Source organism: Oryctolagus cuniculus, chromosome 7 (genome assembly GCF_964237555.1).
Source record: "Oryctolagus cuniculus chromosome 7, mOryCun1.1, whole genome shotgun sequence".
Classification (NCBI taxonomy): Eukaryota; Metazoa; Chordata; class Mammalia; order Lagomorpha; family Leporidae; genus Oryctolagus; species Oryctolagus cuniculus.
In genome coordinates this window covers 145,062,949-145,089,658 of record NC_091438.1, presented here as the reverse complement: position 1 = coordinate 145,089,658, position 26,710 = coordinate 145,062,949, and the positions used below count along the sequence as shown (strand labels likewise).

General features: G+C 51.1%; 2 protein-coding genes across 2 annotated transcripts in view; both read left to right on the top strand.

Annotated features, from left to right (window-relative positions):
* Positions 1–386: 386 nt before the first annotated feature.
* LIN28A (lin-28 homolog A) lies at positions 387–14,249 on the top strand. Its single transcript, XM_002716102.5, has 4 exons — positions 387–543; positions 1,017–1,213; positions 12,660–12,844; positions 13,888–14,249. The coding sequence occupies exons 1-4, from the start codon at positions 513–515 to the stop codon at positions 14,102–14,104; spliced, it is 630 nt and encodes a 209-aa protein (XP_002716148.1). The 5' UTR covers positions 387–512; the 3' UTR covers positions 14,105–14,249.
* A 4,242-nt stretch (positions 14,250–18,491) lies between these two features.
* Positions 18,492–26,710, top strand: part of DHDDS (dehydrodolichyl diphosphate synthase subunit) — a 38,315-nt gene continuing 30,096 nt past the window's right edge. Inside the window, exons 1-4 of the mRNA XM_070079029.1 lie at positions 18,492–18,619; positions 19,084–19,201; positions 21,121–21,237; positions 25,077–25,219. Coding sequence (XP_069935130.1) covers positions 19,139–19,201; positions 21,121–21,237; positions 25,077–25,219 — 323 coding nt within the window. The 5' untranslated portion in view covers positions 18,492–18,619; positions 19,084–19,138. The remainder of the gene's footprint in view (positions 18,620–19,083; positions 19,202–21,120; positions 21,238–25,076; positions 25,220–26,710) is intronic.

The following is a 26,710-nucleotide window of genomic DNA, read 5'->3' as shown; positions in this document are numbered from 1 at the left end:
GGGGGGTGGGGGTGGTGTGGGAGTGTGTGTGGGAGCAGTCACGTGGTTTTAAAACTACCCTCCCCAGGTCCCCCACCTGTATCTGCTTTGGGGAACCCCACGGAGACCTTAAAGTGCAGGATCCCAAATTTGTGGGTATCCCGGACGTCCAGGGCAGATGACCCCCGTTTCCAGATGTGTATGTGTTTGGAGGGGGTGTCACACCTCCCGGTTCTGAGAAGGGACACCCCAGAGGTGTCAGCGAGAGGAGCGGTGGGGGAGGGCCGGCGCTGGAGCGGGAGGGAAAGGGAGGGGAAAGGAGAGGCCGGGGAGGGGAGGGGGCTGCCCGCGGGGGGTTGGGTCATTGTCTTTTAGAATTTGGGAGCCTTTGAAAAGCCGTGGGCCCTCCCACCGCTATTGTGCGGGGGAAGATGTAGCTGCCTCTTCTCCGAACCACCCCTTTGCCTCCGGACTTCTCTGGGGCCAGCAGCCGCCCGACTAGGGGCCCGGGGCCGCGGGCTCTGCCGACGACCATGGGCTCCGTGTCCAACCAGCAGTTTGCAGGTTCGAGCTTGGGACTTGGCGGGGACACCTGAAGGTGCAGGGGCGCCCAGGAGCCACATCGGAGGGAGCTGGGGGAAGTGTCCCCTTGGCTGCCCGAAGGGACCCCCAAGTCGGTGCGGCCTCCCCGCTTCCCCGGGCCGTCTGGGAGCGAGGGACCCTGGGGTCCCGGAGGCGTGCGCGCCGGGGCCACGGGGGCGGGGGAGGAGAGGAGGGGCCTGTCGGTCCGGGAGTCCCCGGGCAGCTCGTTGTGGGAAGAGGAGCAAAACTTTAGGGGCACCACTGGCTCCGGCGTGAGCTTGGGGAACGCGGGAGGCGGCGGAGTTTCTTACCACCCGCCGCTGGTTAGCTGCCCTGTACTGGGTGTCCACCCGCGGGCCTGACACTCGGGTGGCCCTGCCCGATCCCTGAGGGGGCCCTCCGCGTCCGTGCCACCCCCAGCCCCAAGCTGAGCGCCTGGCCCTCCCTGTGTCCAGGTGGCTGCACCAAGGCGGCGGAGAAGGCGCCCGAGGAGGCGCCGGAGGACGCGGCCCGGGCGGCGGACGAGCCGCAGCTGCTGCACGGGGCCGGCATCTGTAAGTGGTTCAACGTGCGCATGGGGTTCGGCTTCCTGTCCATGACCGCCCGCGCCGGGGTCGCGCTCGACCCCCCGGTGGACGTCTTTGTGCACCAGGTGAGACCGATTCTGGTAACTTTGCCAGGGGAAGGGGCCTGGGAGTGCATATCCATGGGTGGGATGGCCTTGGATTGAAGGAGACCAAGCACCCCGTCTTTGCGTGACACCCTGGTTCTGTGTCCCGGTTAACTTCTACTGGACCATAGAGGAGGCAGCCCTGGTTATCAGCAACCCCCCTCCCGCCCCCTTCCGGGAACCCCTCTGGCTTACCACGTGTCTATTACCTCTTTCCCCTGGGAAGGGGGCAGGGGGCAGGGAGGTGACCCCATGTGGCAGAAACTAAGGTTGTATTGTGCCTGCCGGTGGGGGGAGGGTGAGCAGGACAGCCAGGGAAGCACATGCCGGGCAAAACGCGCCCAGCGCTTTTAAGGACCGAATGGAGCTGGTGGGCCGGCGGGATTGAGTGCCGGACGGGCTGCCCAGCCCAAGGGCGTAAGGCAGAGAAGTCATCCTCGTCCCCTGTTGAAAGCAGGTGGTCACCCAGAACTCAGGCTCTGGAGCCGGATAGCTTTGGCAGATCCCTGAAGGATCCACTGGGGGCTCGAAAACTCCTGAGCGCTCCTTACGGCTCAGGACGGGGCCTTTGCTTCCAACCAGGAAGGAAACACTGAGCAGCCTAGGCCCTAGGTTCCTAGGCTAGGCTGGGCGGGAGTTGGGTCAGTCACAACCCCAAGTTCTCAGTGAAAGCAGGGCAGCACAGTGGGGGGTGGAATTCAGTGTCGCGGGGCTGGGGGTGGAGGGAGGCTGGCCTCTGGACCTATTCTCAGTTTGGCATTTATGGCCCCAGACAGCCATTGATGGCTGTCCTAACATTCCTGGCCCCCCGAACAAGGAGCCCGGGACTTCAGGTCTGCCTGGCTTCCCCTTCCTGAGTGTCCTAGAGGCATTCCGGTGGTCCTGGGCCACCAAAAACCCCTAGCAACCGCGAAAAGGAAGTCGTGCCTGGGTGCCCCTTCCACCTTGGGCCTGGACCTGGAAAGAAGAAATTGCTAATCCCAGGCCCTGTGGGTTGACACCCAGGCCGGGCAGGGAGGGGTTACTTCGGGGAGGTTGGCGGTAGGAGCTGTGGGGGAGGGGAAAGGAGGATGTGGGGATTAAGGGTTGGAGCCTGAGGGATGGCATTCTGGAGGGGGAGGGGGGAGGGGAGATGCTGGGTGGACTGGTTGGAGGAAGCGGGGAAGTCTCAGCGCAGCCACGAGGAGGTTGGGTAGGGGACGAGGAAGCTCGAGGGTGCAGGACGACGGGGATCCACCCATCACTGTCGGGTCACTGGGGCTTCTGGAACATGTGCCAAGAGGACCGGCCCCGGGATGCTCCACGGCCTCCCTGGCAGCCCCCTTGCCCACCCCCCTCCTTGTCAGACAGCTAGTTGGAGGCTGGTGGCTTTGCTCCACTCCTTGTCTCATTTACATATGTGAATGATAACCCACAGGAAGTAATTGTGGGAGAAAGAAGGGAATTGGCCTCTTTAGATCTATTAAATCACTTTATTACAGGAACCAGCTTTGAATGGCCCTCCTCAGCAGGGTGGCAAGCCTCCCCTACTCTCCCATTTATCTGATCACAAAGAGATTAAAATCTTTCCTGGTCTGGAGATGGACTGGACAGCGTCCCAAATTTGGGGAGGCTGGAATAAAATGGGTCCTAGGGCTGCTGAGTAGGGCGAAACTGCAAGGCATGTGTCCCTTTATCCTCAGGGGTTCCTAGGTGATCAACAGCCCCTCCCGGGCTGGGGGCGGTCTGGGCAAGTGGGGTTGTGTGCCGACTCTTCCTGAGGATCCCGAGCAATGGAAAAGTACTGGGTGGTGTGGGGGTTTCAGCTTTGGGCAGCGAAGCCCACAGTGCACCGCTGGTCTAGCTTTGGGGGTACTCGGGGTTTTCTTGTCTCGGAACGTCCAGGTACCCAGAGTGGAATCAGTTACCAGGAGTGAGCTGAGTTGGGATAAAGAATCAAGAACGTGTTTCCCCAAGTCCCAGCTCTCCCAACTCTAGTCAAAGAGGGCAGTCATTGGCGGTGGTCCCTAACGAGGCCACTGGGGCTTGCTCTTCAGCCCTCCCCCGCCCCCACCTTTGCGGTAAGCTTGAAAGACTCCTCTGGAAGTCTAGTGGTAGAGGAGTTAACTAGATTTAGGATAGTCCCTAAGAATTGTGCCTTTGTAAACTGCTGGCGGAGGGCATCCTGGCTGAACCAACATCTGCTGGGGAAAGACGAGGACCAGGGAGCCCCGTTCCAGGAAAGCAGAAGGGGAAAAGCAACGTACAGACATTCTGCTTCCTAATCCACTGGTGCTTGTGAGGTTCCCTCCCAAATCTCACTATGCGCCCCCCCTCCCAAGATGTAGCAGCCCCCACCTGGAAAGCAAAGAGATCTCTGAGACCCTTTTACTCAGCCAAATCTGGGGACAGGGATTTAAGAATGTGGTGGCCAACTGCAAACCCTTAAATCAGGGTTTCTCAACCCCAGTGCTGTTGAGAATTCCTTTCCCCCTTGTCCCCAGGGGCTGTTCTTGTGCCCTGGATCAGTTACAGCAATGTCCCTAGCCTGTCTCCCCCCTAGAAGCCAGTTGTGACAACTACAGTGTCGCCAGACGTTGCCAAACCTCCCCTGGAAGGCAAGATCGCATCTGGTTTAAGAACCAGACTTACCTGGGGAATGCTGGCATGGGAAAGTGCCCGACTGAGACTCACAAAGAATGCTAAATCCCTGTGGCCATTTAAAGACTCCTGCTTTAACTCGTGTTTCCTGTGGCTGAATCCCCAAACTCCGGAGATTTGTAGAAATTTGGAAATATAGCCCCTCAGAAATCAGCCATGTCTTGGAGGCAAGTGAAAAACCCACAAAGGACCAAGTCGGGTTAGGCGGAGAAAAAAATTTCAATGCTAAGAAACTGCTCAGATTGCACTCTCAAGCCACGTGGCCTGCTTTTGTGAAAGTCCCCTCAGTCGGGATCTGGCTGGGGACCGCTGGGCTTGGGGGGTGGGGCGTCGTTCCCACCTGGCCCACATCACTTCCTTGTCACTCACCTCCAATCTCTGATGTGCGGCATAACCCCTTCTCTAGCTGTAAGCTGCAAGAGCTCTTCGAAAAGAGGGACTCTGCTGTCTGGTCTATTTTCTAGGATGTGCTTGGCAGGCTGAAGGAGTGGGTGTGGGAAAAAATAGGGCATCTTTAGGACCTTGGTGAAGCCAGGAGTTCCCTTAACTGTTGGACAACCTATAGCAGGGTCTTCCTCCAGGGAAAAGACTGGAGAGGGGGAGGCTGGCACCTGGGAGCTGCCCCCTTTCTAGACTGGCAAAGATGTGACCTGGCTCAACATGCATGTCACAGGACCGCATCTCTGAGCCCCAGACAGGGTCCTCTTGTTTCTGTTGATGGGCTGAAGGCACAGATTTGCTGGACGCTCATTATGTTATTTAATTTCCATCTACAGGAAGGAAAAGGAGAGTCTCCTTTTGGGAGAGGTAGTTGGGTAGACTCTTCTGGGGTCCTTCCTTGAGGACCAAGGAAAAGATGTACCCCCATCCTGAGCAAAGCTGCAAATAGAGTGACCTTGTGGGATTCACGGGTTTGGGAGAAATTGCCCTAGGTAACAACATTCCCTTCTGCAGGCTTCTATCTATATAGTCTGAGAGCTCAGAGGAGTGGGGGGTGGGTGCGGAGAAGACGACTTTCTAGAAAATTCCCTGGATCTGCTTGCAGACTGACTTAACAGTATGTCTCAGCTTGGAGTTATCTAACAGGAAACTGAAGTCCAAGGAAAGTTTACTAGTTTAGAACTCCAGGAACCTTTCATTCTTGCGCCACACTCCTTGAGCCTTGAGCGAGGCAATGGGTGGGGGCGGGAACTAGACACCCCACCCCACCGCGGTTAGGAGCCATGGAGTTGCAAACACAGGCATTCAGAATTCCGGACCAGGTAGCAGGCCAGTCCTCTAGGCCAGGCGCCCCTGGGCTTGCTTTGGGCGTTCAGGCTGATGAGCAGCGCCATCTGGTGGAAGAAGCCGGCCGTGGCTGAGCAGAGGCGATGCGGGCGGTTGACTCTGTAGACTGGTCTGGACATCTGTTTCACCGCATTTCCCAACCCTCCCTCACTCACATACACACTCCCCACACCACAGCACCAAGTAAACTGCTTCTGGGAAAACCGGTTGGTTTCCCAGCCCCTAGCAAACCCTACCTTCAGGAATGAAGCTCAGGTAGCCATCCTGGCTAGTTAAAATCAGCCCAGCTCTTGCCCCTTCTGTGACGCTGGTTAAAGTACTTATTAACTGCCCCCTCCCCAGCTTCCATACCCTCAAGCTGTAACATGGGGGTCATCCTAACGTGTGCCACCCAGCCTTGAATGGTGAGGGTTAAAAGACAACTCTGCCTATACTGAGCCTCAACTGACAATAGCCACCTTGGATAGCCAGGACTTGGTTTATCTAACAAATATTTGCACTGCTGGGAACCTAGCACTAAAGGTGGAGATATGCATTAGAGGATTGGAATGGCCCTGGGGGGTTGCACAGTGGCCAGACCCTCCAGCTTTGACCCCTGTGACCAGAGCAAGTATGCTGAAGCTGCCCCTGCTGCCACCTCTGTGCGAGGGGACCGTGACCAGGACTGAGGGGGAGCAGCTGCAGCTGGACGGGACCTCTTTACCGCTGGGGATGGGCCTCGCTGCCATACAACCAGAGCCTGGGCGACGTTCTCAGAGCAAGTGGAAAAACTCGGGTTGCTGTGTGGTTTTTCCTTTTTTTTTTTTTTTTTTTTTTGTCCACATTCAGTGACACAAAAGTCCCCTTCTATTTCTAAACTTAGCCATAACCTGGTGCTGGGAAGGGGTACTTGGGTGGGGGAAGGTTAGAGTGTAGGCAGTTAGTGAGGTGTTAAGAAGGGGGCAGAGGCCCGAGTCCTTTAACTGCAGCAATTCCTTCTCTGCCATCAGGAAAAGAAATGTGTCCGTAAATGTCCCCCGTGCCAGGCTGTGGTTCCCTGAGCACTGCTCGCCCTCCTAACTGGAACCTGCTGCGACAGGAAGACCTTTCCTCCCTTGCCCTTGCCTTTAAAATAACGTATCTGCACACGTGACTCAGGCTCCTGCCTGCCGAACTGGCATGGAGGCACCCTTGAGAAGGAGATCCATTCAGGAAATGTGTGGGGTGGGTGGTCAGGCCAGACAGAAGGAAGGGTGGTGGCTGAGGGGGGACTTGGGCAACCCCAGCAAGGCTCACTGGGTGAGAGGTGTTTCTGTATCCATTTCTCTGCCTGTGACCATAACCCCAACGTGGAGAGGAAGGAAGGAACTGATCTTGTAGAATGTGGGGGGAGGGGGCGGGACTGCCAAGGGGCTCTGCAGCCTTGGAACTCTAGGAATCTGACCACCAGAACCAACCAGTGTCAACTCTTTGTCTCCTGGGGCTGGGCTCTATTGGGGGAGCTCAGGCCATGCCCCTCCCCCTAAGGCCTTTTCTTTTCGGAGGGGATGGGAGAGGGGCGGGCCCTGCTTTGTGTGTGGCTGGGGGTGGTACAAGAATTTCAGGCTCCTTTCAGATGCAGGCCCTGGGAGGCTTGCTCTTTGGGGCTGCAGGCTGATTACCTGTCTGATAAGAGAGGAATTCAAACTATGTGTTTTAGGAAGGGACCGGGAGGGGGCAGGGAGCCACCTTTGCAGACCACCAGCTTAAATCTTGGCCCGCCAGATGCACTGAACGCCTGCCAGGGGTTGGTTCCTCTTTGAAAGTCTTAAACAGGCCTCAACCTCCCTTGCTGCAGCGACCTCCAAGGACCTGAGTCAGTTTCGTGTTGCACATGGGGATCGCAGCCCCTGTCCGCACTGTAAGGACTGCTGGGCTCAACCGCGCTGCGAGAGGGGCTGCGTCTCTGAGTTTCCACAGCTGGCTGGTGAAGAAGCTTGAGATAAATCCCAGTTTCCATGGCCCTTGGGTCCCAGCTGCCCTGCCCCCTTGCCATCTGAAGAGGTTGATAATTGCAGCTCCCTGAGGATTTATGTGTGGAAGGCAAAGTGTTAACTACTTTTCCTGAATAAAACCTCAGAGCACCATCATAAAATTAGTATTCACTCCATTTTATAGATGAGCAAAGAGAGGAGAGAACAGGCCTTCCACTGCATCCCTTAACCACTCCTTAACCACTTATCTGCTGAATCGCTGCCTAGAACTGGGAGTGTCCCAGCCTGGGGGACGTGGCAGCAAATGGCCGAGGCTGGAACTGCAGGGTGCGAAGGCTCCTGGCCTAACTTCCTGACACAGTCTGGTCCCAGTTCAAAGACAGATGGATGGCACCTAGTTGTGCATTCAGAGGTTGCTGTGTGGCAAGGATGGGGAACGAGTCTTTCAATTTTGCTGTGTTTTTCATTACAGCCGGCTTTAGTATCTGAAGCCGGCTGTAATCTTCACATGGTCTTCACGTTCCTAGATGTACCTCTAGGCCTTAAAATTAAGTGAAGGGATCCCTGTACCTCTGGAATATTTAATTTGAAAGACAGAAACAGTTTGCCTCTTCTAGCTCACTCTTGAAATGCCTACAACACTCAGGGCTGGACCAGATCGAAACCAAGAGCCTGGAACTCCCTCTGGGTCTTCAGTGTGGGTGGCAGACCCAGGGTCTTGAGCCATCATCTGCTGCCTCCCAGGGTGCACACTGACAGGAAGCTGCACTGGAGGCAGAGCCGGGACTTGAACCCCAGCCCTCTGGGATATGGGATGCAGGCATCCTAACTGCTGCACGCCTCTGGCTACTTCTTGTTGTATTTGACACGCTGTGGGAGTCTGACTGTAGTGGCCAGTGTCCTTGATGCAGTGAGTGGCGGGGCTGGAGGGAGCTGTGAATATTCTTTTGAAGGCTGCTAAGCTCTTTTACAAGTGTTCATGTTTGCAGATTTTGGTGCAAACAATGCATTTTAATGGGATTATTCTAAAGTCTTACTTTTTTCCCCCCTCTAACAATATCTAGTCATCCTCCCAAGCTGAATAATTATAAAAATCTACCTCCTCATTCATTAATTCCTCCAAAAATGTGCCAGCTATTACTCTAGCTAACAAGATGTGGCTGTGAGTAAATCAGGGACTTCACATTCTTTTTAATGGCTGAGTGATGCCCATTATATTGAATGTGCTTAAGAAAAAAAAGGATTTTATTTATTTATTTGAGAGGTGGAGTTAAAGACAGAGAGAGGGAGACACAGAGAGAACCATCCTCTGGTTCACTCCCCAAATGGCCACGACAGCCAGAGCCGAGCCAGTCTGAAGCCAGGAGCTTCTTCCGGGTCTCCCACGCAGGTACAGGGGCCCAAGCACTTGGCCATCTCCCACTGCCTTCCCAGGCCGTAAACAGAGAGCTGGATCTGAAGAGGAGCAGCCGGGACAGGGACTGGTGCCCTTACACGATGCTGGCTCTGCAGGTGGAGGCTTATTTAGCCTTCTATGCACAGTTCCAGCCCCTCTAACTTTTTTCTTTTGAAATTGTTTGTTAGAACTCCCATTTGCTGGTTTACTCCCCAAATACCTGCAACTGCTGGGCAGGGGCCTGCGCGAGTGGCCAGAACCCATCACCTTGCTTCCCAGGGTTTGCGTTAGCAGCAGGTTGAGCGCAGGGGCCAGAGCCAATATGTGAGGCCACCATCTTCGCTGTCCCCCTCATTGTCTTTTATTTTTTTTTAACAAATGAAATGAATGAATGCACTGTGTTACATTTTCCTGCAAATTACCTATTTCTGGCGTGTAATTTTTTTCTTACAGATACACCAGTTAGCTTACTGTGGCTTTGATCAGTCTGTTTGTCTTTCGGCTTTCACAGTTTTCTCAACATTTAGATATTTAATTCCTCTGAAACGTGTGTTGCATGTGCATGGGATGAAGTGACGGGATCTGGCTTCATTTCCAATGGATGATTCCTTTCTCAGCAGCACTTATGGAATTGTTTTCCTCGCCTATTGATTTTCCCATTTATTGGGGGAATCTTTTCAATGACTTTCCATTTTAGTCCCCTGATCTAACTGCCCGGATTATGCTGTCTTTGTCCTTGAGCTTCCAGGAACATGATTTTGATAAAATTTCAAGCTTGGCTAAGGTTAGGAGAATAGTACAGAAGACTTCTGTGTTGTCTTTAACTGAGCGCATCAGTGAGCACCTTCTGTGTTTCCTAGGATGAGACACATTCTCTTACATAATGTCAGTACATGATTTATAATCAGGAAACTTGCTATGGATACGTTTATCTACAATTCCATAGGCAAATTTTTTCAGGTCTTGTTTTTTTTTTTAAGATTTATTTATTTATTTGAACGTCAGAGTTAGAGAGAGAGGAGAGGGAGAGAGAGAGGGAGAGGGAGAGGGAGAGAGGTCTTCCATCCGATGGGTCACTCCCCAATTGGCCACAACGGCCGGAGCTGCGCCAATCCAAAGCCAGGAGCCAGGAGCTTCTTCCGGGTCTCCTACGTGGGTGCAGGGGCCCAAAGACTTGGGCCATCTTCTACTGCTTCCCCAGGCCACAGCAGAGAGCTGGATTGGAAAAGGAGCAGCCGGGTCTCAAACCAGTTCCCATATGGGATGCTGGCGTTTCAGGCCAAGGCATTAACCCATGGTGCCACAGCGCCGGCCCTAGGTCTTGTTTTCACTTGTTATAGAATTCTTTGCAGAATCTTGCGTTGCTTTTTTCCTTTTTTTAAAGATTTATTTATTTTACTTGAAAGGCAGAGTTACAGAGAGGCAGAGGGAGAGAGAGAGAGAGAATTCTTTCATCCACTGGTTCACTCCCCAAATGGCTGCAACGGCCAGAGCTGAGCTGATCCGAAGCTAGGAGCCAGGAGCTTCTTCTTCCAGGTCTCCCACACAGGTGCAGGGGTCCAAGGACCTGGGCCATCTTCTGCTTTCCCAGGCCACAGCAGAGAGTTGGATCGGAAGTGGAGCAGCCAGGACTCAAACCGGCACCCATATGGGATGCTGGCTCTGCAGGTGGCGGCTTTACCCACTACACCACAGCACTGTTTCATGACCTTGTCATATTTGAAATGTAACCAGGCCTTTCTTATAGAATGTCCCTCAGTTTAGATCTTTCTGTTATCTCAATGTGTGTGGGGGGTGATTTTTAAAATTGATTTAAAAAAAATCACACGCGAGGGGCTGGCTCTGACGTGTGGCTCCTCCCATAAGGGCGCCGGTTCAAGTCCCGGCTGCTCCTCTTCCAATCTGGCTCTCTGCTATATAGCCTGGGAAAGCAGTAGAAGATGGCCCAGGTGCTTAGGCCCCTGAACCCACGTGGGAAACCTGGAAGAAGCTTCTGTCTCCTGGCTTCAGATTGGCCCAGCTCCAGCCTTTGAGGACATTTGGGGAGTGAGCCAGAGGTTAGAAGACCTTTCTGTCTCTCCCTCTGTCTGTGACTCTGCCTCTTTAAAAAATAATTACCTGAGAGCCAGAACTTCCACCTGCTGATTTACTCCCCCAAATGCCTGCAGTGGCGTGGACTGGGCTCAGCTGAGCCGCAGCTGGGAACTGGGGAAACAATCAAGGTCTCATGTGGATGGCAGAATCCTGAGCTGTCACCACCGCCTCCCACAGTCTGCATCAGAAGGAGCCTGGAGTCATGAGCTGGAAGGCGGGTGCGAACCAAGGCACTCTGATATGAGATGCTGAAGTTATAACTGTTGGGTCAAACATCCTCTTTTTTGGCCTCTTGGCAATAATATAAAAGCATTATGTGAACACGTGATGTTCAAGGGCTTTATAGTGCTTCTTTTCATAGTTTGCCATTTTATATTTGTTGATTCCTTACAAATGCTAACATTTAGAAATTTTCCTTCTGTTTCATTTTCTTTCTTAAAGGTTTTATTCATTTATCTGAAAGTCAGAGAGGGGCAGAGAGAGAGAGGTCTTCCATCTGCTGGTTCACTCCCCAATTGGCTGCAATGGCCAGGAGCCAGGAGCAGCTTCTGGGTCTCCCATGTGGGTGCAGGGACCCAAGGACTTGAGCCATCCACGGCAGAGAGCTGGATCGGAAATGGAGTAGTCGAGATTCAAACCTGCACCCATATGGGATGCTGGCACTGAAGGCATTGGCTTTACCCACTACACCACAGCACCAGCCCCTAATTCTGTTTCAAGAAGCTCCTGGTTCCTGGCTTCGGATCAGCTCAGCTCTGGCCATTACAGCCATTTGGGGAGTGACCAGAGGATGGAAGACCTCTCTTTTTCTGGCTCTGCCTCAATGTAAATTATCTTTCAGATAAATAAAAACAAATTAAAAAAAAAAGATTATTTGAAAATTAAAGTGACAGAAAGTGGGGGAGAGAAAGTTCTTCCATCCATTGGTTAGCACCCCAAATGCTGGGCTCTGTCCTGCTACCTTCCCAGGTGCATTAGTAGGAAACTAATCAGGAGAAGAGTAACAGGGACTCAAACCAGGCTCCAATGCAGCCTTCATGCATCCCAAGTAGTGGGTTAGGCTGCTGCTTACAACGACAGCATCCCATGTCAGAGTGCCATTTGGAACTGCTCTGCTTCCAATTCAGCTCCCTGCTGGGGCGCCAGCGATAGCAGCAGAGAATGGCCTGGGTGCTTGGACCCCTACCACCCACTTGGGGGCTTCAAATTCCGGGCTTCTGGCTTTGGTTGCTGGAGCTGGGAGCCTGGAACTCAGTCTGGGTGTCTCCCGTGGATGGCGGAAGCTGCAGGAAGCTGGAACCACCTCACGGCCAAATGCCTGCCCCTTCCACAAACTTCTTGAGGACCTGTGTGTGCATGAATTTCAAAATATTTTTGTACCAAAATAAATGTACCTTTTAATTCCATTTTCTTTTTGCGTATAGGGACCCAACTACCTGGGCTATCTCCCACTGCTTTCTCAGCCCATAAGCAGAGAGCTGGATTGGAAGAGGAGCAGCTGGGATGAGAACTGGCACCGATATGGGATGCTGGCCCACAGGCAGAGGCTTAGCTTACTACACCACAGTGCCAGCCCCTTAATTCCATTTTCCATGAGCTCAGTGAATTATCCCTGTATAATCATGATATTTGTTAATGCAGATTTTCCTTCTTAATAAGCCAGTTTCCTTCCTGGTGAAATGGGAGTGCTGCCATTCCTGCTTTTCCTACTTTACAGCAGTAGATATGTGCTCTTCTTGTTTTTCTTATTTATTTGAAAGGCAGAGAGAAAGAGAGAGAGATTGATTTTCCATCTGCTGATTTACTTTGTAAGTGCCCATAACAGCTGGGTCTGGGCCAGGTCAAATCCAGGAGCCAGGTCTATATCTAGGTCTCCTGTGTGGGACCCAAGTACTTATACTACCACCTGCTGTCTCCCAGGTGCTTGGGGATCCAAAATGAGTTACAGGAGTCCCAAGATGAGGCTTTACTTGCTGTGCCACAGCACCTGGCACCTACTTTGGTTTCTGATGCAATATTGGGAGCTAATGTTAAAATCTCCCTTGTGTTCCTTCATCAGAGTAAGCTGCACATGGAGGGCTTCCGGAGCCTGAAGGAGGGTGAAGCAGTGGAATTCACCTTCAAGAAGTCCGCCAAGGGCCTGGAATCCATCCGTGTCACCGGGCCTGGTGGGGTGTTCTGTATTGGCAGTGAGAGGCGGCCAAAGGGGAAGAGCATGCAAAAGCGCAGATCTAAAGGAGACAGGTAAGGGGGGGGGGCGGCTGGCGTGGAGGGTGCTCAGAATGGGAAGAGCTCTCCAACCCTGCTGCTTCTGCTTCGTTGGACCAGACGGCCACAGCCGAAATGGAAGCTGGTGGTCCCTGGCCACATGCAGCTGGTTGGAGTGTGGGGAAGGCCCCCGAGAGGTGCCCTGCCTAGCACTTTGACACACGGTGAAGATAGTGCTGCCAACCTCCTCCAGTGGTCCAGGAGCTGAAGCAGACCGTGGATGCCTCACTCATGGGGCAGGAGGTTTGTGACAGAGGGAGAGAGAGGAGAGACAGAGTCTTCCATCTGCTCATTCACTCTCCCAACTGGTCACAAAAGCATGAGCTGGGCCAGGCCAAAGCCAGGACTCCATCTGGGTTTCTCATGTGGGTGGCAGGAATTCAAGTGCTTGAACCATCACTTGCTGCTTTCCTAGGCCCGTTAGCAGGAGCTGGATTAGAAGTGGAGTCGCTGGGACTGAGATGTTTCTGTTGCTTCTTTAAAAAAAAATTTTTTTTTTATTTGAAAGGCAGAGAGAGAGAAAGACCGAGATAAGACAGAGGTCTTCTATCTGCTGGTTTACTCCCCCAAATAGCTGCAATGGTTGTGGCTAGGCCAGGCTGAAGCCAGGAGCCAAGATCTTCTTCTGGGTCTCCCACGTGGGTGTAGGGGTCCAGGGACTTGAGCCGTCTTCTGCTGCTTTCCCAGGCACATTAGCAGGGAGCTGGATCAGAAGTGGGACAACTGGGATTGGAACCAGTGCTCATATGGGAAGGGGGTGCCACAGGTGGTGGCTTTGCCTGCTGTGCCACAGCACCCGCCCCTTCTGTTTTCCAAATGGCTGGTTATTGAGCTTAAAGCCCCCTCAGAGTGGGTGTGGCTTCTTAGAGATCATCCTTCCAGGGAAGTTTGGTCTCTGGGAAGGGAAGTGAGTGTTGGCGATGAATGCAGACTTGAGGCCAGGAGACCTTATTACTCTGGGGGGCGTGCTACCGTGTCTCGTGCCTGTCTTTCACCTTTGCTGTCTTCCTCTGTCCCAGGTGCTACAACTGTGGAGGTCTAGACCATCATGCCAAGGAGTGCAAGCTGCCACCCCAACCCAAGAAGTGCCACTTCTGCCAGAGCATCAGCCATATGGTGGCCTCGTGCCCCCTGAAGGCCCAGCAGGCCCCCAGCGCCCAGGGAAAGCCAGCCTACTTCCGGGACGATGAAGAGGAGATCCACAGCCCTGCCATGCTCCCCGAGGCCCAGAATTGAGCCGCAGGGGGTGGGGGCTGGTTTTTTGGCTATCAGGAAGTTTCAAGGAGCAGGCATCAACTGCAGAGTGGAGAAAGTGGGGACAGGGTGGGTTGGGGGGAGCTGGCATTGCCACGTATCCCAGGCTGGGGTTCACAGCATCACCCCTTTTTCCCTCATGCCGGGAGGAAGGAGTGAGGCAGGGAATTCCAACCATGCTATATCCAAATGCAATTAAGGGATTTGGGGGGGGTATCACCCTGTAGCCTGCATGCTTTATCTGAGGCCCCGCGTGCCAAATCTCTAGCTTTGCAAAGTCACCTGGATGGGGGAAGTTTTCCTTTGAAGGAAGGATATGGAATAATACTTCCCTAGCCAGAGTGAGAAGACTGGTTGTGGGACCAGATTCCTGGACCCAACCCCCAAACCACTACATCCTGTGGGAGGGACTCTCGGGAGTAAGGCAGGGTTTTCCACATCTTGTTTCCTCATAACTCGATCCTGGGACAGGGTGCTGGGAACTGTCCCAAGCAGTGGGTTGTGACGATCGGCAAAAAGGGTGGCTAGGGGAACAGTCACAGACCCGCTGCTCCTGAGCTCACTCCTGACCCCATTCTGGGCCAATGCGATTTATTTATTTGCTCCCTTGGATAACTGCACCTTGGGTCCCACTTTCTCCAGGATGCCAACTGCACTAACTATGTGCGAACGACGTATCTTGTGCATTTGAACTTTTTTTTTTTTAATATAAATAGTCTGGGTTTGTATTTTTGTATATTTTAATCAAAGGCCCTCATTCCTGCACTGTGTTCTCAGGTACATGAGCAATCTCAGGGATAAGTCCGCAGCAGCTCCAGGTCTGCACAGCAGGAAGGCTTTTTGTTGTTTTTATCACCATGGAGAGCAACTATTTGGAGTGCACAGCCTATTGAACTACCTCATTTTGCCAACTGGAGCTGGCTTTTTTGCCACAGTGTCCTCTTGAAACCCCCTCCACCTTGAAAATGTTTCAGGGAGATGAAGTGTTAATGGGGTTGTCCCATGATTGAGCTCCTCCTCCCGGAAGATTGAAAATTAGTCTGGACAGGAAAATGCAGAGAAGTCAGGCCATGCCAGCTGAAAGGCCGAGAGAGGAAGCCATGGTCAAGGTTGCCTGACCCTAGGACACAGGTCTTTTGCTTCACTTAACAGAGCCATCCTTCACCAACCAGATTTAGGCGAGGCCCACTATGCACAACAGGGTGTGTGTGTTTGTGTGCACACATGCGTGTGTGAAAAATGGGAGCTGGTAAGGATGAGTTGAAGACCAATACCCCTGTACCCATGCTGTGCTGTCCAGGGGTGAACATGAAGCAAGGACTAAAAAATCCTTAACATTCCCAAATTCTTGGCTTCCAGGGAGACCCATAAGTGAGGGCCTCGGTGGTGGTGTCCGGAGCCAGTGTCCTGCCCTGTGACTGTAGTGATGACTGTGTCACGGTAACTAAAGGAGAAGGGGGTTTCATGTACATGCTGAGAGATCACCGCAACCTACCTCACTGTGTTGAAACGGGACAAATGCAATAGAACGCATTGGGTGATGTGTGTCTGGTCCTGGGTTCCTGTCTCCCCCAAATGCTGCCCCCCTTCAGTTATTGTATTGTCTGGGCTTTGTAGGACTTCACTGCGTCTCTGAGTTGGTGATTGCTAGGTGGCCTAGTTTGTGTAAATATAATGTGTTGGTCTTTCTCCATGTTCTTTTGGGGTTTTATTGTTTACAAACTTCTTTTTGTATTGAGAGAAAAATAGCCAAAGCATCTTTGACAGAAGGTTCTGCACCAGGCAGAAGGATCTGAAACACGGGAGGCTCTCTTCTTGAAGCGGGGATCTTAAGCTGTCTTTGGTGTTCCCCTTCCCCTATCCTATTCTGGATCTCTGTCCTTAAAATTTGACTCCTAACCTACCCTCTTCTCCATTCCCCCACCCACACTTAAACACTGAATCCTGGGTGTCTCCACACATCTAAAGGATTCATGCAAAAATCCTGAACAAAATAGGAAGCTCCGCCCCTTGTTCCCAACCTCCTGAGTCAAGACCATTTCCTGATGGGACTCATGCCAAAGACTTAAGACACTGATGCATTTGGATGGGTCAGACCTCAATTTATCCGAAAGAAGAGAAGCTATTGGGCACCTTCTGTGTAGAAAAGGGGTTTGGAGATCAAGAAGGGGACTATGAATGTACATCCAAGTCACTCAGGAACTTTTATGCAGGTGCAAGAAACTTATGTCAAAGTGGCCATAAGATTGTTTGATAGGAGACGGACGAATGTAACTCCATGTTTACTGCTAGAAACCAAAGCTTTATGTGAAATCTTGAATTTATGGGCGGGAGGGAGGCAGGGTAGGAAAGCTTGCGTCTGTTCTTTGGCTGACCCCCCCCCCCATTCCTGAACTGCAGGAGAATAAGCCCCCTTGGGTTTGGTGACCCCATCACTGGGGAGTGTGTATTTGAAGGTTGATTTTTGCTGTACTGGGTTCCTCCTTTCCCATTTTCTAATTGCTTTGTAACACATATGCTGACTCTCCCCATCCCTTCTCCTTTCCCTGGGGAAATACAATGAATAAATCAAGACTTATTGGTACTGAAACTGTCATCTCCTTGTCAGTTATTTAGGGTGCTTTTCTCCCAGGATTCCCACCTGCTTGGATGGGGACTCAGAAGTCACAGAAGAACCATTAAGTTTTTCTGTTCGGTCACTTTGTTAAGGAATGAATCTTGAAAGTTCAGTCCTCTTAGCACCTCATTATGGTGGATTTTTGTTTCTAGTTAAGGCTCTTGTCCTCTCCTTGGAAGCTGCCACATTCAAGAGGGGATTAGAGGCTTGGCATGCATAAGAATGGGGTTGCCTGTGCCACTGGCTGGGATGAAAGGATGGGGCCTTGGCTTGGGGCATGAGACCCTAATAATAGTCCCCTACTCCTCAAAGCCCTTTACAAATCGTAATTAATTAACCCCTGCAGCACCCCAAGGAATGGAAATATGTGGAGCTGGGGAAGTTGAGGCCAGAGGAGATTCACTGACTTGATTTAGACAACATTCTCTTTGAGTCAACGTTTGCTAGCCTTCTAATGAACACTGAGTTTTTAAACATTCATCTCCCCCGAGGGGAAGGAGGATTTAAAAAGGATAAAACTTAATTGGAGGCAAACCAAGTATTAACACAAAGTGCAAGGAAACAGAGAAACTGGATTAAATCCTCGAGCCCTGGCAACATTACCAGAGTGAGGGTAGGAAGCTTCCTATCAACTCCAGGGACTTTGTGGCCCCTTAACTAATTGTACCCAGAGTCAGAGGTGACAGTGGATGCTCACAGCCAGCAAACCACTGAGCTTCAGTAAATATTCTTGGAAAACGCAAATAAGCGAGGCTGAAATTTGCTCCTAGGTTGCAAAGCCAGGACGGGAAATGTTCACGGGCGGGTTACTTTTCTCTAGGGCTTTCTTCAAGTATGTTACTCCATACATGACCCTTTCATCGGGGAGTGGAAGGCACACAGTGGCTATGGGATGGACGGTGTGCAACAACTGCTTGATGAGATGAGCCATGCGAAGTGAGAGGCGGACGGTCCTTTGAAAATTCTGTCACCTACGCAAATCATCCATATGGAGGTTGCGCTATGAGTTAAAAGAAAAATACTGGTCGCATGAGATTCTGTAAAGTTTTTTTCCCGTTTTTATTTGAGGAAGTCGAAGTAGCAATTTCTCCTGTGACTCAGTTCTTAAGATTCATGCACCATTTTCTAAAAGCTCTTAAAGCCCTCCCTCCGATCTCTTTAAAAAAAGGATGGGTACAGAGCTGACGCCGATTTTGTCTCCGTTAAATAATGACCTGGGTTTTGCAGAACTCCTTGTAGCCTTACCTCTTGTAGGAACCTGTAAATCCTACCATCTGGGTGCCCTAAAGCAGCACAAAATGGACGGACATTCAGCGCCCCTGTAAGACTAACTGGGGCTAGCAACTGGTTCCCAAACTAAGCACAGAGCAGAAGTATGACTTAAGGCTTGTACCAGGGCTTCTAACGAAGTCAGACCTGCGGCTTCCCAACGTAGTGCCCGGCTACAGAACGACGTCAGCGGCCTAGGGGCGCCTCAACTTGCGAGGCGGGATCCCCTTCGTGCTTAGCTGACGGCACGTTTGCCGGAGGCCGTCCGATCTGGTCCGCAGGCCTCTCGCCTCCCCCTGCCGGGCTGGACCCAGCCTTCCCCAATGCACGGCCCGAAGCCCGGCCGGCCGCCCGCCCGCCCCTGCTCCGTCACGTGGGCTCAGCTTCCACCCTCGCCGCCGCCCGCCGCCAGCGGACGAACGCGCACTGCAGGGCCACAGAGCTCCCGCCGCTCCTTCCACTACCCGGCAGGCGCAGGGCCACGCCCCGCCCATTGGCTGGCGGGAGGAGCGTGGCCCAGCGCGCTGCGATGACGTGGTCTTTCAGCGCCGTGTCGTGAGGAAGTGTCGGCCCACTGGAGCCGTTGGAAGAAGCCCAGCGGAGCGGATCAGGTGGTGGGAGGAAGGGGTGAAACGGAGGAGAGGGAGATGGCTGGGCGGGGAGGCAGCTGCGGGAAGGATCGAGGGACAGCCGAGGGAACAGAAAATTACAATACCAGTGAAGTAGGAGGTAGCGAGTGCCGCAACTGCACGGGTTGGTGACTGGGAGCGCAGAATGGGAAATGACTTGGGGGAAGATGGAGGAGGACGCGGCGAATGATCGAGACGTAGGCGCCGTGATGTGGCAGCAAGCAGATGTAGATGTTCAGAAGAAGTGAGTGCAGATAATGAGGAAAATGGCCAGGGGCCAAGGTGCACGAAGCCAGGAGAACCGGAGAGGTCTCATTGGCCGGTGCAGTTCTACGTAAGATTCTCGTGCTAGTCGCGCTGTGCAGTCGGGGATCAATCTCGAGAAATCCGCTGTAGCTGTTTGCAAGCCCTGGTGACGTCTCCCTCTCTTTTCTTGTTTATGCAAGGTTTCCAGACTGGTGTCTTGTTATTCTGGGGTGATCCTCTGACCGGGCGAGAACTATGTCATGGATCAAGGAAGGAGAACTGTCCCTTTGGGAGCGGTTCTGTGCCAACATCATAAAGGTGAGCAGTGGGCCAGAGCACCGGTGGACCTTCTGGTCGTGTGCATAGTCTTGCACCAAAACCTGTTGTTGAATCTGAGCAATGCATGATGTGAAGTGGAACTCAGCAAAGGAACCAAAGAGCATTAAAACTGCAAGGTAACTTCAGATGGCTGTGTCCGCGGATTTTTGTCCTAACTGGGAGCCGGGGTGAGCAGAGACTGTTAGATGTTAGATTTGTTTCTCTGTACGTTGAATCATTGATCCTAGTACCATATGCTGGATTTTTAAAAATTTACTTTTAATTTTTCAATTTATTACTTATTTGAGAGAGAGGGAGGGAGAGGAAGCTTCCGCCTGCTGATTCACTCCCCCACTGCCTGCAGTGGCCAAGGCTGGACTGGTGAAGCCTGAATCTCAGTTCAGGTCTCCCACGTGGCAGGAACTGATGACTTAGCTGTTCCTTTTGCCTCGCAGGTCTGTGTTAGCAGGAAGTCAGACTCTTGAGCCAGAGCTGGCGTCAAACCCAGGTTCTCCGGTCTGGGATGCAGGTGTCTTAACTGCTCTGGATTTAGATGGAAAACTAATCCCCATTTTTGCTTACTGCTCTGAGCCAGATACGTTTTCTTGCTCTGATATACTTACTGAAGGTTATATTTTTATGAAAACCCTGATGTTTGATTCTCTGTAAAATCAGAAGATCCGAAGCACATTGAGTCTCAGGCCCCGGGTGGCATTAGTTGGTTAGGCCTGAGAAGTGGGTGCACCGATTGTGTGTGTGGAAGACGCCTTCTGTGTTGACTGTGCCTGTCAGCATCCTTCCTTTGCCTCCTGGTTGAGGTCCAAGCGAATCGCAGTGGTGGTGAAGAGCATATGATTTTTTAAAAAAGATTTATTTATGCATTTGAAAGGTAGAGTTCCAGAGAGGGAAGGAGAAAGAGAGACAGATCTTCCATCTATGGTTTATTCCCTAAATGGCCTCAATGACTGGGGCTGGTCCAGGCCAAAGCCATCAGCCTGGAACTCCTTCCTGGTCTCCCACTTGGGTAGCAGGCAGCCAAGTGCTTGGGCCATCCTCTGCTGCTTTCCCTGCATTAGCAGGGAGCTGGATCAGAAGTGGAGCGGCTGGAACTCAGACTGGAGCTCACATGGGATGCCAGCGTCACAGGTGGTGACTTAGTCCACTGTACTACAATGCTGGCCTCAAAAGCATATTGTTAAAGATGAACTCTGGGCCGGCGCTGCGGCTCACTAGGCTAATCCTCTGCCTGCGGCGCGGCACTCTGGGTTCTAGTCCTGGTTGGGGCGCCAGTTCTGTCCCGGTTGCTCCTCTTCCAGTCCAGCTCTCTGCTGTGGTCCGGGAGTGCAGTGGAGGATGGCCCAAGTGCTTGGGCCCTGCACCCGCATGGGAGACCGGGAGGAAGCACCTGACTCCTGGCTTCGGATCAATACAGCGCGCCGGCCATAGCAGCCATTTTGGGGGTGAACCAACAGAGGGAAGACCTTTCTCTGTTTCTCTCTAACTCCGCCCGTCAAAAAAAAAAAAAAAAAAAAAGATGAACTCTGGAAGCAGACAGACTGTAGTGTGAATGTCTACTTTGCATCTTCTGAGCTGTTTGACTTGTGCAAATCACTTGATCTCAGTGAGCCCAGTTTTTTATCTATAAAACTGATGTGATACCATTTACCTTATAGAGTTGTAAGATAGATGAAGTAGGAAGAGCCCAGTTTAGTATTTGGCATGTAATAAGTCCTCAATAAATATATAAATAAAAACAAATGAAAGTGCCGAATGCTCTTTTATTGAGCTACAAGTGTGAAATGTCTAATTCTGTTCCCCAGCAATTTTATCATATAGCCCAACCCTGTCAGCCTGAGGGATAGTGCTCCCCTCATCCCCAGAGAATAGGAGATCTGTTCATCCGTCTTCTTGTCCCACAGGCAGGCCCCATGCCCAAACACATCGCATTCATAATGGATGGGAACCGCCGTTATGCCAAGAAGTGCCAGGTGGAGCGGCAGGAGGGCCACTCTCAAGGCTTCAACAAGCTGGCTGAGGTGGGTGTGGGTGGCAGAACCCAACGTGAACAATCCATAGAGGACTGGGCTCTGGGTTTGCTATGGTCTGAGTGTTTTGATAGCTCATTCTCTGTTTTATTGCTTGCTTGCTAACTCTGTGTCTGTCATCCAGTAACATTTTTTTTGAAGAAATGGTCACAGACATTAGTTCCCTGTTTCTTTTTTTTTTTTTTTTTTTTAAGATATATTTTTATTTACTTGAAAGACAGAATCACAGAGAGAGGTTGAGACAGAGAGGGAGAGAGGCCTTCCACCTGCTGGTTCACTCCCCAAATGGCCACAATGGCCAGAGCTGAGCTGATCCAAAGCCAGGAGCCAAGAGCTTCTTCTGGGTCTCCCATGTGGTTGCAGGGGCCCCAAGTACTTGGCCCATCCTCCACTGCTTTCCCAGGCACACTAGCAGGGAGCTGGATCGGAAGTGGAGCAGCCAGGACTCAAACCAGCGCCCATATGATATGTCAATGCTGCAGGCTGGGGCTTTAACCTGCTGTACCACAGCGCTGGCTCCCATCCAGTAAAATCTTAAAGAAAACAAAATATTAGAGATGAGAACAAAATTGCTTCTTCTTACCATCTTAATAAGTTTTAATATTGTAAGTTTTATCCAATTTTTATAATATGTCCTACACAATTTAGCATTTATAAAATTGAATTCATGGCTTCAGTTTACCTTAGTTCTACATGACATTTTGGCAAGTATGTTTCTAGGTTGAGCTATAGCCTTTCTAACTCTATGTTCTCATGACTGTAGAACATTTTATCATGAGGTATTGACCTGATCTGTTTTGCTGCTCTACTGTTATTGGGTACTATAAATAGTAGTTTTAGGATAAATTCTTAGAAGTGACGTTTCTGGAGCAAAAGTTGGGTGACTGCCCATCCTGCTTTGTCCGGGCTGAGGGGTCTCTCAGGGCATAGACCTTTCAGTGTTGAGCTGGGGACAGTGCTAGGCAGACTGGGGCATTACTGCACAGGCACCCCGAGCACTTTTTGGTTTGAATGCATGTTGCAGATTGGAATATATTACATTTCACAGTAAGAATGTAACAATGCAACCTTTATGAAACTAAGAAGATTGGAAATATGGTTCATAGCCCACAGGACCAGGCCCAAGAACATGGCCTAATTCCAAGGCAGCAATATTTTTGCCTTGATTGAGTGGCAACGGAGTCCTCTCTAACACTATCCAGAAGTCTTTAAGTTTTTAGACCCAGCTCTTTTGTAACTAACTGTGAGGCGCAGTGCTTAAGATTTAGGCTATGGAGACACTTAGAACTCAGTGGCACCCTTGCTGTTCTACTTCCTGGCTTTTTGACCTGCAGCAAGTCATGTGGCTTCTCTTTGCCTCAGTTTCTTCATCTGTAAAACGGGGTTAGCAATCATCTCTATCTTAGGAGATTGACAATTAAACAAGATGCAAAATGCAAAGCATGTGGCACAGGGCCTGACACAAAGGAAATGCTCAAAAAATTGACGTGTAAGTGTGGCAGCTATGTTGACTGAGGTCAGTGCCTTGCAAGGTCTGTGAGGCCTAAACCTGTTCAAGTGTCGTGTTCTCCCTGGAATTTTCTTGAAGTAGAAGTGGATTTGCTTGCATGCATGTCTGTTAAAGGATTAGGATATTTATTTGAAAGACACTCTGCAAGTGAGTGTGAGGAGAGAAAAGGAGAGATCCATCTTCTATCTGCAGGTTCACTCCCCAAAGAGCTACAACAGTGGGCAGGGCCAGGCTGAAGCCATCTGCCAGAAGCTTCACCAAGTCTCCCCTATGAGTGGCAGGGATGTGTGCATTTGAGCCATTATCCACTGTCTTCCCAGGCACATCAGCAAGAAGCTGAATCAGAAGTGGAGTGGCCAGGACTTGAACTGGCGCTCTGATATGGGATGCAGGCCTCTCAAATGGTGGCTTAATTCACTGCACCACAACACCTGCCCTAATTCTCTACCTCTGACTCCAGTGCCCCATGTCAACATTGGTGTTCTCAGCTCCAGCCTGCTCTCTACTTTCAGTGGTGCTGCTATATAGCAGCCTCAGAAGACTAAGTATAAATATGAATTTCAGTTCTTTTAAAATTGAGAAATAATTTCATAGAGTGAAAAGCACAGATTTTGGGGCTTTGACAATTGGCATTCATCTTTCTAAACCAGGGGTGGGGAATATCTGGCCCACGGCCTGAAATCATTTAGTCTGGCCTTGCCAAGACAACTGCAGGTGGGACTTAAAATTCAATAAATCTGTACCTGGCTAATTTTTAAGTTGATAATTTTATATGGACTGCAAATGATGTTGTAAATATCCAAATGACCATTGGCAGAATAGAAGATTCCCCATCCCAATAACCCATATTCCTGACAGTGTAGAACCATCTCTCTAGAAAATTCCTTCATGTCCCTTTCCTAGTTACCTCTGACCCACCTCCACCTTCTTTCTCTACTACTACTGTTTTGATTTCTGTAATGATAGATTAATTTTGCCTGTCCTAGAACATCTTATAATAAATCATACAATAGTTTTGTAGATTTTTGACTTTTTTTTAAGATTTATTTATTTATTTATTTATTTGAAAGGCAGAGTTACAGAGAGAGAAGGAGAGACAGACAGAGAGATCTACTACCTGCTCCCCAGATGGTCACAATGGCTGGGGCTAGGCCAGTCCAAAGCCAGGAGCCAAGAGCTTCAATCTGGGTCTCCCATGTTGGTGCAGGGGCCTAGGAACTTGGGCCATCTGCTGCTGCTTTTCCAGGTGTATTAGCAGGGAGCTAGATCAGAAGTGGAGCAGCCGGGACTTGAACCAGTGTCTATATGGGATGCCAGTGCAGGCCACGCCTCAACCTGCTGTGCTACAGTGCTGGCTCTGATTTTTGGCATTTCTTCAATTATGAGCCTATTTTTATTTTATTTATTTAATTTTTACAGGCAGAGTGGACAGTGAGAGAGAGAGAGACAGAGGGAAAGGTCTTCCTTTGCCGTTGGTTCACCCTCCAATGGCCGCCGCGGCCGGCGCACTGCGCTGATCCAATGGCAGGAGCCAGGTGCTTCTCCTGGTCTCCCATGGGGTGCAGGGCCCAAGCACTTGGGCCATCCTCCACTGCACTCCCTGGCCACAGCAGAGAGCTGGCCTGGAAGAGGGGCAACCGGGACAGAATCCGGCGCCCCGACCGGGACTAGAACCCGGTGTGCCGGCGCCACAGGTGGAGGATTAGCCTAGTGAGCCGCGGCACCGGCCGAGCCTATTTTTATTATCTATGAATTAGGCATGAAAACATTTTGAAGTGGTTATTTTAAGAATCAAATAAAATAATGTCTGTGAAAACTCTTTGCAGACTATTAAATGCCTCACAGTCATCCCGTTGTTGCTTTTATTCCTGTAATGCATCACCCTCTCAGTCTCTCCGAATCGTGTAGTTTCCTTGTGTTTTCTGTGGTTCATTAACCGCTTGGTAGAGATGCACTGTGATCCCGTTTTACAGACAGGAGACAGAGGCCCAGAGAGGTTAAATGATTTGCCTGTGTGTTCACATAGGATGCAGTCAGAGACTAGAGCTTAGATCTTCATGCCCTCAGTGGAGTGTTCTTCCCAATAAGTAAAAATGGCTTCAGCATAGTACTAAGACCACATTTTTCAGTTTCTTAAATGGTGTTTTCTGCTTATTTGGTCCATTAGTCTAACATAAGCACCGGTGTTATCCTACCTTACCCAGGTTTGGAGAGCAGAAAAATCTCTCTCCCACCTCCAACTCCAAGTCAGGGCCAAAGTACTCTTACTTCCCTTCTCGTTCCTCCTTGTATCCCATCTCCTTGCCTTCTCCCCTCTTAGACTCTGCGCTGGTGTTTGAACCTGGGCATCCTTGAGGTGACGGTCTACGCATTCAGCATTGAGAACTTCAAACGCTCCAAGAGTGAGGTAGACGGGCTAATGGATCTGGCCCGGCAGAAGTTCAGCCGCTTGATGGAAGAACAGTAAGATGCTGTCAGAGGAGAGAATGTGTCTTCGTGTGACCTCCAATCTCCCCTGACCCTCACAACTCTTGTCTCCCCTGACCCTCACTACTCTTGTTACCTGAGGCTTACTTAAGGGTCTCTGACTTTTCAGTGTTCGATCTCTTGGGTGGCAGACATCACAAATGGGAACTATTCTTTCTTTCTGCCTGTTAAAGTGGGTATTTATTTGAGGACATTGAAATGTTTCACAAAATTCAAGGAATTACAGTCAGCCTCAGGCATAGCTGAAACCAGGGATTAAAATCAGTGAGGTAGAGCCTCTTCCACACTCCCTCCTGTCTCTGTGACCAGCTCTCTGCCTCAAGAGAGCAGCCCAGAATGAACTAAATCCTTTAATTGGCCTACTTTTGATCATGTTTCTGCCCCAGAACCAGTGGACTGTGGACGGGGGTCTAGAGTGAAAGCAGCTTGAGGAAGTCTTTTTCTGCTGCGTGGTGATCCCTAAAGTGTACTCTGCACCCTGCATTGTCTTCCTGAGGGGATGGGTGAGGCATGAGAAATGTAGTGTCATTCTTAGCTGTTGCTGAGTCTGGGATTAACTTAGGGAACAAAGTCAAAAAGGAGCAAAGAGAAGTTCAGTGGAGATTGTTTGCTTCAAAATGTGGAGCCCTCACCTCACTACAGAATTGCCTGTACATCCTCATTACAGCCCTTGTCTGCCCAGCTCCTGCCTATGCCAGGACAATAAAAAGAGGATTCTAGAGCTGTGTTAGAGATGGGTCCAGCCCAACTTGCTAGGCAACTGGTTCTGTTATTTCTGGCCCTTTGTGGGCCAGGATATTGGGGAGGGTAGCCAGGCTTCTCTCTGCTTGTATTGGGGTGTGGAGACTCTGGATCAAAGACATTACTCTCTCGTGTCCCTGTTTGGCTCAGAGTTTACTGCCCAAGGGGCTGGGGATGGAAGCTTGAGGTTTAAAAAAAAGGGGGCTGGGGGGGAACGCAGCAAAGGTGAGGCACACACGCTGTCACACAGCTGTCAGGCAGGCAGAGCCAAGGGCACACCTGGATCTCCCTGACTCCAGAGATGAGCTGTTGTCTACTACACTGTTCTAAGACAGAACTACTGTTCTACAAAATCAAAATGTGCCGGCGCCGCGGCTCACTAGGCTAATCCTCCGCCTAGCGGCGCCGGCACACCGGGTTCTAGTCCCGGTCGGGGCGCCGGATTCTGTCCCGGTTGCCCCTCTTCCAAGCCAGCCCTCTGCTGTGGCCAGGGAGTGCAGTGGAGGATGGCCCAGGTGCTTGGGCCCTGCACCCCATGGGAGACCAGGAAAAGCACCTGGCTCCTGGCTCCTGCCATCGGATCAGCGCGGTGCGCCGGCCGCAGCGCGCCGGCCGCGGCGGCCATTGGAGGGTGAACCAACGGCAAAGGAAGACCTTTCTCTCTGTCTCTCTCTCTCTCACTGTCCACTCTGCCTGTCAAAAAAAAAAAAAAAAAAAAAAAATCAA

Coding starts and splice junctions, on each gene's coding strand:
- LIN28A (XM_002716102.5), top strand. CDS start 513: ATGGGCTCCGTGTCCAACCAGCAGTTTGCAG. Junction 1,214..12,659: donor TGGACGTCTTTGTGCACCAG/GTGAGACCGATT, acceptor TTCCTTCATCAG/AGTAAGCTGCACATGGAGGG. Junction 12,845..13,887: donor CGCAGATCTAAAGGAGACAG/GTAAGGGGGGGG, acceptor CCTCTGTCCCAG/GTGCTACAACTGTGGAGGTC.